The 12,326-nt window shown below is 33.5% G+C and overlaps 1 protein-coding gene across 1 annotated transcript in view; it reads right to left on the bottom strand.

Moving 5' to 3' along the window:
• STAG2 (STAG2 cohesin complex component) overlaps positions 1–12,326 on the bottom strand; it is a 123,926-nt gene that overhangs the window by 30,195 nt on the left and 81,405 nt on the right. Inside the window, exons 13-22 of the mRNA XM_077763448.1 lie at positions 10,011–10,111; positions 8,871–8,989; positions 6,869–6,986; positions 6,361–6,464; positions 5,016–5,108; positions 4,794–4,883; positions 4,069–4,272; positions 2,012–2,082; positions 1,634–1,721; positions 1,463–1,543 (exon numbers count right to left, since the gene is read on the bottom strand). Of these exons, the coding sequence (XP_077619574.1) occupies positions 1,463–1,543; positions 1,634–1,721; positions 2,012–2,082; positions 4,069–4,272; positions 4,794–4,883; positions 5,016–5,108; positions 6,361–6,464; positions 6,869–6,986; positions 8,871–8,989; positions 10,011–10,111 (1,069 nt within the window). The remainder of the gene's footprint in view (positions 1–1,462; positions 1,544–1,633; positions 1,722–2,011; positions 2,083–4,068; positions 4,273–4,793; positions 4,884–5,015; positions 5,109–6,360; positions 6,465–6,868; positions 6,987–8,870; positions 8,990–10,010; positions 10,112–12,326) is intronic.

The following is a 12,326-nucleotide window of genomic DNA, read 5'->3' as shown; positions in this document are numbered from 1 at the left end:
GTAGCCACTTAATGAACAGAAGAAATTAATTAATAATTAAACAGATGGTGTCTTTTATTTCTTACTTGAAGGATACCAGTTGTACTTTTTAAAAACAGAGATGAACGAAAATCAGTTTTGTGGTTTTGCTCAAATTAAAAAAAATTAAGGTCTTATAAACATTCAATATAAATAAATCTTTTCCTTACATTTTTTAATAAACATTTACAAGTCAATTTAAAATATAAAACTATTCTACAAAGATCATCCTCACTAATTTAAGGTATAACCTTGACTCATCACCTAATACCAGATCCCAAATGAGAGAATATGAATATATATTGTAATAAATCATAAAGTTAAAGAAAAACAAGTTTAACTTGGAGACTGATTTGGTAAAGAACACTAAGCTTCAGAAGAATTTTGATTCAGTGACATTCATTTTTACCCTTTCTTCTCTACTCAAAATATAATCTCCTTTCCCATTTTAATTTTTAATTCAATGCTTTTGACTTAGATGAGCAATCATATTTGCTAATATGGCTATTGTTCCTACTAGGAGCTTGGTATTGAGTTAAATAAATTTCTTGGGTGTTTGACAAAAAGTACACTAACAACAGAACTGAATTGCTTTTTCAAGGGAGAAATATCCATTTGTGGATATAACAGCATCTTGTGCATTATCAACTTAGAGAAATTCTAAGAATTTGAAATTATTCTGTGATTTTATGCAAAAGAAATTTATTATCAAAACAATGGTTTTTGAGGGAAAGAAGCTATGAGCATCTATTTCTCCATCTTCCAGAAAGTGCTTAATATTTGTAAAAATATTACATAATATTTAAGGCAACATCTACTGCAAGTACCATGCTTAAGTTTCCAGTTCATAAATCAAAGAGGCAGTACTGCTTAGTTCAATTACTGACCACGTCAAAGATTACCATTATGGATACAATTCTGATAAAGTTCTACTACCCTGTAGCTGCCACATTATACTCAACCAGAAAGTGATTTATCATGAATTTCGAACATCAGCAGACAGATCTAGGTATGAACAAAGTGATCCTAAAACAATACTGAGGCCCAAGAAGATCTAAGGGCAACAGGCTTATTGAAGTCTTCAGTTTATATAATCCAATAGCTGTATGCTGGTTTCAAAGGCTCTTGGTCATAATTTACAAAATCTATGTTTCTGTATGTTCTCAATACTATTGAGAATATGGACATACATAAACTATGCCACCTTAAAATGTGAAAAAAAATTTAATTTAAAATTATGCCTTGCAACATAACTTATTAATGTTCTTTCACTGAATATATATCAAACTACAAACACAACTTTGTAATGGTATACATGCCTAAATGGTACTGTAGAAATAAGCAACACTTTGCTGAAACAATTGATCTTATTAAATGTGTACATGTTCTAAAAACAGTTAATGACACCGAGCATAATTAAGAACCCCCCGGGACCACCACAAACCTTTGTAGAGCTGCTTTCAGTTATCTTTGCAAGCTGCCAAAGGATTACATAGTGAGTACACTGCAGTGCATGAATAACAATCTGTAAAAAGAAAAGAATACAGTTAAAATGAAAAAGTTACAAGTCTTTCATTCTTGAAGTTAAATATGTAACTTGAAAATAAATAAAAACCTGTTCAGGCATGTCTCCATTTTCAATTCCGGTTTTCAATAGTTTGTAATTACAAGCAAACAAATCCCACTTTGAAAGATCATGGGCACTGTAAAAAACAAGTTATGTTTAAAACTTTGAGTGATTTTGGACTTTAATGTTAACAAAATGCTATTCAAGTAAATAAAACAAACTTNAAAAAAAAAATAGGTTTTAAAAAGTATACTGTTTGATAATTTGTCAATTACCCCTCAATTCAAAACATGACTCTACCAACTATTTTTTATATAAAAGCACAAGAAATCTAGCAAAATGTGATAACATTATAACCCTAAAACATGCAAAGTGGTTTTGATTTTGCTAGTTTTAAGCAATCAAAAACATTAAAATTCAACTTACTTATGAAAAGCAGTGATTCTCTTCAATGTTGACAATACCTGATATGCATCATCTTCATCAGGCTCTTCACCCTACAAATATTAATTACACAACATTAAACCTTAGTAACTACCCAAGTGAAAAACTTTAGGCTATCACATTGGTGATACCACCTTTGGAAAAATAACCTAACACCACAAATTAACTTTCTCATTCAATACCTAGATCTGTTGAAATTTAAAGCAATATGGCTAGAGTAATGAGTCAATAGAGTTGTTATCACAGATACATTATACCCAAGAGAGAAAAACTGAATGACACTCTCCCCTTTCCCTTAAAGTAACCTTGACACAAAACCAGGAAATAATTTACTCTTTCACAGTAAAAGATGCATTAGGACAATAACGAAAAATATAGTAAAGGACAAGCAAGAGATCATAATGACAACACCTAAAAGATAAAACCTATGAATAAAACATAGTGCTCAAGAATGACACCACACCTTTCGAAGTATCAATTTTCCAATTTAGAGTAACTTAAGTTTTTGAAAATTTTATGAGTCTTACTGCATAAAACTTACGATTTTTTAAAACACTATCAAACTTACTGTACTGAACCCTGTGTCTCTAAAAAAAAAAAAAAGTTTTGTTTCTAAATTTTAATTTTTCTACCCAAGTAATTAAACTTCATTAATCCACTGCTTAGGGCACCTGGGTGGATCAGTCAGTCAAGCACCCGACTTCGGCCCATGTCATGATCTCAAGACTCATGAATTGAGCCCCACATTGGGCTTTGTGCTGACAGCTCAGAGGCTGGAGCCTGGTTCGGATGCTGTGTCTCCCTCTCTCTCTGCCCTTGCCCAGCTCAGGTTTTGTCTTCTCTCTCCTTCAAAAATTAATAAATGGGTTTTTTTGTTATAAAAATATAGTAAAATAAACTTAATTAATCCATTGCTTGATTTTGACTTAACTTGTCCTAGTCACAATCATATCTAGCCAATGGTAGAGCCATTCGATTTTTTAACTAAAAGAGTGCCTGGGTGGCTCAGTAGGTTGAACGTCTGACTTCGGCTCTGGTCATGATCTTGCAGTTCATGAGTTCAAGCCTCACATCAGGCTCACTGCTGTCAGCCTATCAGCGCAGAGCTCGCTTCAGATCCTCTGTACCCCTCTCTCTGCCCCTCCACTGCTTGCACTCTCCCCAAAAAAATATTAAAAAATCAGTANTCATGACCTAAGCGAAAGTAGGACGCTTAACCGACTAAGCCACCCAGGCGCCCCAGTATTTTTTTAACTAGCGCCATCATTGTACATTAACATATTTGCACAGACCTCCAATTAAACAAAACTTAGTAAGCATGGAATGTTACACACACCAAAAAAAAAAGTTAAAAATGTAACAAACAAGAAATCTGAAAATTAAAAAGTCCATATGATTTTTGTAACATTAATGATAAAAGTGAGGTGGAAAAGGCTAAATGCATTAATTTGAGAATTATGACTTTTTATTTTAAGCAAGTCAATTAAACTGTTAAGTATATATTTCCAGAAAGTATAAAAACTCAAAATATACAAGTGTATGAGTGCCACAATTTAAGTTTCTTTGAAAATATAACATAACACAGGAAACTCCCAAATGAACAGTGGCTAAAACAGCAATTTAGCAAGGATTTACAATATCAAAGATCATTAACTGCCTTTCCTTACTAACACTGCCAAAACACTAAGAAATAGCCTTCTTTTTTGAGGCTACATGGCCATGGTTTGTTCTACTTTTCTGTTCCATTTATACCCTAATTGCCTAATAGCCTCTAGTTCAGCTAAACCCTGGTGACTTCTGAGATCTTTTTTTTTTTTTAATTAATAAAAGGTGAGGGAATATTAGTTTTCATTTCCACCTTCTCCCAGTCAGATTCTTACCACCTTTCCATTTTGGTGGAGTAATAGTAACACAATGAATCAAAGAACAAAAAATCTGAACATTTTTAAACATACTGCTAGGCACTATGACCAGGACATGTGAATAATTCAGTTACTGAAGGGGAGGAACCCAACTGACAAAATACTTGTAATATATACCTCTTGCAGAAAATCCTCAAGAAGTCGGTTAAATTTATCTGCCAACTCATCTATCAGTTGACTTCTTGAAATATCTACCCTATTGAAGATTGTGAACTCTTCATTACAGAGTGCATGGTAAGTTTTAGAACATGCTTCCAAAACATCTGTATCTGTGTGCTTCTCTACAATATTCCGGATCTGTCGTAATAAGGCATCCAAATGCTGCAAAATCAAAGGTTTTTTTTTTTCAGTAAAACTAAGGAACATAAATATAAAAACACTAAGATATCTATGATAGGCACAGAAAGACTACACTATTGAGATAAAAAGCTTCAAATATGATAACTCCACAACAAACAGGACATACATTTTGATGTTTTTCTAGCCGAAGTAAATAAATACACTGACCCACCCATGCTTATTTCCTCAGCTTTAATATGCATACTAGTACTGATCTCAAAGGGCCTTGGTGAGAATACAAAGAAGGTACAATAGTTCCTGGAACATAGTGAAAGTTTTCAATGAATATTAACTGCTCTCATTTTATAATTGTTATTATCCAGTTATCTAACCCCAATCTCTATACATGATCAGATATNCCAACGTATAAAAAATAAAGAAGATACATAAAATGTAGGTTTCTTTTAGCATTAGAAGTTCTGAAAATATAAACAAACAATATGATGAGATGAACTAAACCAATAATTTTTCTTCACGGTGTTTTTACAGAGAAAACACTGTACCTTTTCTAATCGTCCAGTGGTATATATTTCCAAATCAAAATACTGAGGCAACTGCAACAAGTTAGTCACCTTTTCTGCATCTATAGAATACTTTGAAATAAAAAGAAAATCATGACAAAACATCACAATAATGTTAAGTAGACATTCTGATAAAAATCTGCATGACAATTCCAAATAAAATCTGTAATTTCTTAGGAACACTCTGATATTACACAAATGTACCTTAGCTAACAACTGAGGAAGGGCCACAGCAAAAAGTTCAGTGATTTTTGTCCTGTCATCCAACTGGGTCTTCTTCTCCTTTGCTGTCAGCACCTGAATGAACACAACAATGCTTTTAAGTATTTAGTAAACCTATTAACATTGTTAGGTGCTCAAGTTTAAGACAAGACATACAAAATAAGTAGTGAAACTACATTTTAAATGATGGATACTAAAATTTCTATTATAAAACGTGAAACCCGAAAGTAATAGAGAATAACTTGTGCAATTATTTTAAAAGCCACCTAAAATAACAACAATAAAAAACTTTCAGTAATTCCAGAGGCAAAATCAATACCCAATTAGACTAACCAATTCTACCATTAGATGAATAAAGAAGCAGTTAGGAATAGGAAATGTAGTTTAAGAGCTTATATAATAATGAGACTGAGTAGCAGTTTAGCCTACTCTAAACTGTGGGCCATAATCCATGGGTTATGAATTCAACATGGTAAGTCACTGTCATTAATTTAAAAAGCAAGAAAAAAATGGAAAACAAAATAAAAATGCGTCACATACCATAAGTTTCAGTATTGTTTAATGAAGTTTTGTTTCAGTTACACATAAACACACATATATAGGTGTATACCAGGTGACAAACCATGTACTTTTATGCCTCATAATCAAGAAAGTTTAAAAGACTGGGGAATTATTGGTGTACAATGTGAGTATATGTGAACTCTGCAGTGATACATTAAAAAATAATTCAAGGAAATAGTAATTCCTCCACCTTAATAAATAACCATCTGTTTTAATGTCTAACTTTTATTGAAAGAAAAAGAAATCAAGTCTACAAATCAACCAAAACACAAAAATGCACCATTCTAGGGGCACCTGGGTGGCGCAGTTGGTTAAGCATTTGACTCTGGATTTCAGCTCAGGTCATGATCTCGCAGCTCATGAGATAGAGCCCCAAGCTGGGCTTTGCGCAGACAGTGCAGAGCGTGCTTGTGATTCTCTCTTTCCCTCTGTCTCTGCTCCTCCCCGGCTCTCTTTCTCTCGCTCAAAAATAAATACACATTTTTTAAAAATGCTCCTTGTGAGTTACATTTAGTCTTGAGCAGAGACTGTCTATCACTGTATCTCCTACAGTAACATAAGTATCTTATGGAAGGAACTCAAATTTTCCAAACTGCTAATGCTTTAAAATTTACTTGTGACAAATACTTATTAGCAAAGATCATCTCAAAAATAAAATTTAAGATAAAAAAATATGGCTCTATAAATACAAACAAGAATGGTTTTAATTTAATGATACTGAAAAGGGAGAAATATACCTTAAAATACTGAAACTATACTGACATACCCTTTTTCCTGTCCCTCTTCCCACAGGAGGATGACATTCAGCTGCTTGTCTAATGGTACAAAGCATTATTTCAATCAGAGCACTCTCTTGTCTGTCTGTTAGTGCTGAAAAGAAAAAAGATAATCAGAAAGAGTTAACCTATTTCTTTTTCCTATATGCCACTTATAAGTATTACATAACAATTCCTTCTGCCTGTTACAGAATCTGACCTAATGTACTAAAGAAAATCCCATTACTGTATCACAGAAAGGATGAGAAAAAGTTAAACTATCCTGAACAGCACAAATCCGTATATCACTGGTCCACAATTTGACCAAAGAAATATGAACACAGATACAAGGGGAAAAAATCAACAATATTGACAGCAACTACATCTTTCTACATCATGTTCATGTGTAAGAAAATAAAATTATTCACAAAGATTTTCAGTTACGTGTTAATATTAAAGACAAATGGAGTAAGTATAATCTATTTTCAAAACTGTCTAGACAAGAAAACAACCATTTACCTTCTTCTCCACTAAGTGGCTCCTCCAGCAACAAGCTATTCATACATTCCCAGTCTTTCAGTAGCTCGGTAGCACAGTCCCACATGCTGTCCACAAGGTATGCTGCATGCTCATGTAACTAAAATTTTAAAAAGAGCAATGTGCCTTTAGACAAATAGTATACTAGCCTCAAATCAAAAGAATGGAAGCTTTGTTGGCATCACACACAAACTCAACAGCAATCTGTTTTTTGAGGTCAAATGGAAGAAAGGACAAAGAAGAAACTTGCCTTAGCTTGCTGTGTATAAGTTAACCTAGTTAGGTAGTAATATTTAATATTCCTCACAATAATCACTAAATACATAACAAGAAAATTAATTCTGAAACAATTATATGCATTTAAGTTTAGCCTATTTTTACTCAATATTACGAGTTTAACATTCAATTACAATATATTATAACTTTGATTTAATGGGAGTGATAATAGTTACTTAAAACATAAAATACATGTTTACTTATCAATTCAATATATAAGCATATTATTTCTCTTCATTCTGTGAAGCTTAAAAGGCCCTATAGCTTTCCCACTTATTTTAGGAGACTAACATTGCAATGATACCAAAACCTATCAAAGACATTACAAATAAAACAATATATGGACCAACATCTTAACATGAATATAGAGGGAATAGAAACCAGCAATATAGAAAAAGGATAATAGATCATGACTAAGTAGGTTTCATCTTAGGAATGTAAGGTTGGTTCAATATTCAAAAAACCAATCAACATAATTCAAATATTAACATAATGAAAGATAAAATAAACCAATCATCTTTAAGAGACACAGAAAAAGCATTGGACAGAATTTAACATCCATTCAACATACAACTCAGCAAAAGGGATAGAAGGAAACATCCTCAGTTATCAACAGCTACACAATACCCATAACTAGTAACAGAACATAGAAATATTGGATGTTTTTCCACTAAGATCAGGAATAAACCAAAGATGTCTACTCTCACCTCTTCTATTCAACATTCTACTAGATGTCCTAGCCAGTGCAATAATGCCAGGGGAAGGGTACCTGGGTGGCTCAGTCTCTTGATTTCAACTCAGGTCATACATCAGGCTTGCACAGACAGTGCAAAGCCTGCTTGGGATTCTCTCTCTCCCTCTCTGTCCAACCTGCCCCAACTCGTCCGTGCACGGTTGGTCTGTCTCTATCTCAGAAAATAAACAAACACGATAAAAAAAAAAATAATGCCAAGGGAAAATGGCATAAATGGAGAAAAGGAAGAAATAAAGCTATCGTTATTTGCAATGACCTGATTGCATTAGAGAACATCTCAATGAATCTATTAAAAACTTACAAAGTAAGAGAATTTAGCAAAGTTACAGATAAGAAGTCAATATGCAAAAACCAAGTGTATTTCTATATATGGAAACAATTAGAAAATTTAAATAAAAGACTCTAAAACTGATTAAATAATACATAATATGGACACCAAAAATGTATACTGGATCCTCTCAAATTCTGGTCAACAGGCAGGTTTTCAACCTGAGGGAGACCTAAGAGCTCATGTTAAATGTAAATCCCTATCTCCTTCTTTACAACAAAAGTAATAAAGCAGGTACCAAATACTGAGAACAAAATGCAGGGTCTATGTTAAGAGTTTCACGTGGATTAGCTCAGTGTTATCTAAGAAATTATTACCCACATTTTTACAAGGGAAATGGGGCTTAGAATGACTAAGTAAGATAAAGTTATACAAATAATAAGCAAAGGACCTCAATTGGTAATCAAGTCTTTCTGATTCCAAAACTCACACTTTAAGCCTTATACATAAATCCTATTATTTGAACATCTTAAGAAAAGTTAAAACCTTTTTTTAATATTGTGTAATGGGTACAACTATTTTCTCCAAGATTTTCTGTGATAAGTGGAAAATTTTTAAATATACCTTCCAATCCTTTCTCCAAAACTGTTTTGAACATAAATACAAAATGAACAACATCAACTAACCTCACTTTCCAGAAAGAAAAAAACCAATGTCTTCACAAGGTTGGCATTTGGGCCTTGTCGTCCCCTTCTTTTCATCATTCCATCCTCCTCTGGATCTCTACGACTGAAGAGCCTACGATCAACACAGAAGATTTACTTTTCGAACAAAAAAACCCATTATTTCCTAATTAAAAAAACTGCCTGTATTCCATATTTAAGCATCTAACAAAGGAGAGTAAATGTTCTTCAACATGATACCCAAGCAAATAATTGCTATAAACCTTTTTCATTTCAAACTTGATAGTACTTCTAAGTCCTCGTAAATTAACTTTTCAAGTTAATGGTATGGAGTTAAGAATTATTTCTTTTTAAAAACATTACTGCATTTTATACAAATATTCCTTTTCATAAAAATATTATACTAGCCTGTATCATTTATGCCCCAAATCTATGATACTCATCTCTTTAAAACTGAACATATATTTTCTTTCTATCCTTCTTATAATTATCCCAAAGTCTGAATTTAGTGGCCTCTTTCTATAGTTATCATGGTGGTTTTTCCTTATATATAACAAAAGAGAACTATTACTAGTAGCAATCAATAGAAAACTGGAGTATGAACATTTTATATCATGCAAAATTTTCTAATAAATGCTTCTCCTAAATAGGCATTTTAATAAAATCTCAAAGATATACAGTTTAGTCCATGGGGTTCAAACTGGTCTCTCTAAAAGCCATTACATAACATTTGCTGAATGTTTTCTGTGGCTAGATAGTCACACTGTTATCCATACTACCTCATCTGAGGTGTTAGAGCAACATAAAAAAGACTAGGATTTTTGGGATTCTTATGTCAAACTATATCAAACACCTGAAGCTAAACCAATATTTTCTAAAGCAAAACAGTAATAGGCTTAAGACTAAATATTATATTAGGAAGAGCAATATTTGGAAGCTGACATCGAAAAAAAGAATGAAAAATTAGGAAAAAGTCAGTCTTAACATGATATAATTAGATATATTTTTATATATTTTATTCATTCAAAGACAAATTTCCCTTGAAGGATTTAGCTTCAAATCAAGTGAATTGGAGAAGGGAAATTGAAACCTTTAAAGGTTTAAATGTGAAAGTTTTGATATGAAATGTACTGAANTTTCTGGAGAGAAATTCCCCAGCTGCTACTGCTACTGGCCGGTGAGCTGAATAAACCAGATGGTAGACATTTTCACAATCTTCTGCAGTAAGAACTTCTTCCCTTCTCCTAAAAAAAAAAATAAATAAATGAGCAGAAGCAGTTTTAACAATGACTTAATTTTAAGGACACTGAGTACAACAATCCATTCTCATACATTAAAAAGTAGTACACTTTTACTAACTTGTGTTAAAAAAGAAAAAGAAAAAAATCAACCAAATAATTATCATCTGTCAGTGAAAAAGCTTGCCCTGACAAAAGAGCTGCATATTTTGTTAACATCTAAGATCAATGGGAAGAAAAATTAGAGTGAATACCAAATGTACTGAAATATATGATGAAGAGAAGTGATAATGTGACAAGGATGCAAAAGAGAAATGAAGACAGAATAACAGAAACTAATATAAAAATAATTAAGTAGTGGCATTCTAAGAGCTTAGAGTTAATAATCACAGAAAATACACTCTGTATTTCACAGTAATATTAAGGAGATAACATCACAACATTAAAATATACCAACAGCCCAATTCTCTCACAATGATGAATAACTTCATTCACCATGTACTGAACACCATAAGGCAATGCAAATGGATTTTTGAAATAGTTAAAAATCAAGTGCCAAAGACCTTTAATTGCAATCTATCATTGGAAAAATCTTACTAAAATGCAATGCTCATTTTCCTGATCTCATTTTTAAAACACAAAATAAACCTAATAAAATCTTGGTGAATAAAAGTCATTATTAAGCCCATTATTAACCACAATACCCCAGGGTAACCTTGTTAAATTCTTCCCTTATGGACTCTGTATTCAGGTTCCTGGCCTCTGGTACCTCCTTTACCCCTAATATGCAATATAGGTTTTTAGCATTATATGTAAATTAAGAATCACAGGACCACCATCAGAGAAAAAAGTCTAAGTACATTAGATGGTTATTTGAGTAGCTCAGATCCTTTTTGGTTTTCTTCTGTACTCAAGATTTCCAGAAGTCTGATGTCTAAGGAAATCTTACTTCTTTTCAAGAGAAACTAAACCAAAACGTTATAATTCAAGTTTCAAAAGCACTTTTACTTACTCTATGTATAACACTGAATTGTTACTGGAAAAACCACTTGGGTCATTTCTTTTTAATAATGTTTGTTTATTTTTGCGAGAGAGACAGAATGTGAGCAGGGGACAGGCAGAGAGGGAGACACAGAATCTAAAACAGGCTCCAGGCTCTGAGCCATCAGCACAGAGCTGAACGCAGGGCTCGAATTCACAGACTGCAAAATCATGACCTGAGCCAAAGTCAGTGGCTCAACAGACTGAGCCACCCAGGCACCCCCACTTGGGTCATCTTATAATGAAAAAAATATATACTGACTCAAATCAATTGAAGTATGATACATGTGCAATAGTTCACTCATTTTAACTGTTTGAGAAGGAATGTTCCTGACAAGTTCCAGTGATTAGGTATGTAATAGCTGAATCAACTGAATGGCTATTAACCTTTTTTTTTTTTAATTTTTTAATAGTTTATTTATTTTTGAGACACAGAGAGAGAGACAGAGCACAAGTGGGATAGGGGCAGAAAGAGAGGGAGACACAGAATCTGAAACAGGGTCCAGGCTCTGAGCTGGCTGTCAGCACGGAGCCCGACGCGGGGCTCAAACCCACGAACCATGAGATCATGACCTGAGCCGAAGTCAGACGCTTAACCAACTGAGACACCCAGGCGCCCCTTAAATGGCTATTATCCTTAAAAAAAATATATTAGATATCCATAGGGTATTATGGAGGAAGGGAGAAGAAGCTACAGAAATACATGTAGAGTACTATTACTTTCTTATTTATTTAAGAATTCTTTCAATATTTTCATTATCATGTATATAACACTTAAAATTTTTTAAGTCAAACTAAAAAAGAAAATGCAATAGTTAAGAATGCTCAAAACAGGTATTATCTTACATATTAATTCTTCCTTTACTGATAATCATTTAGGCCATATCAAAAATTCTAATTTGGGGTGGCTGGGTGGCTCGGTTTAAGTTAAGCATCCCACTCNTGAGCTAGCTGCCAGCACAGAGCCTGACGTGGGGCTCGAACCCACGAACTGTGGGATCATGACCTGAGCCGAAGTCGGACGCTTAACCGACTGAGACACCCAGGCACCCCAAGCATCTTGATTTCAGCTCAGGTCATGAGCTCACTGTTCATGAGATGCAGGCCCATGTGTGAGCCCAGACCCAGGCTGTGTGTTACCTGCTTGGGGTTCTCTCTCTCCCTCCCCGTGCCACTGTCC

Source organism: Crocuta crocuta, unplaced genomic scaffold (genome assembly GCF_008692635.1).
Source record: "Crocuta crocuta isolate KB4526 unplaced genomic scaffold, BGI_CrCroc_1.0 scaffold482, whole genome shotgun sequence".
In the NCBI taxonomy this organism is placed as follows: domain Eukaryota; kingdom Metazoa; phylum Chordata; class Mammalia; order Carnivora; family Hyaenidae; genus Crocuta; species Crocuta crocuta.
The sequence above is the reverse complement of the archived record's forward strand: the minus strand, read 5'-3'. Positions and strand labels throughout refer to the sequence as shown.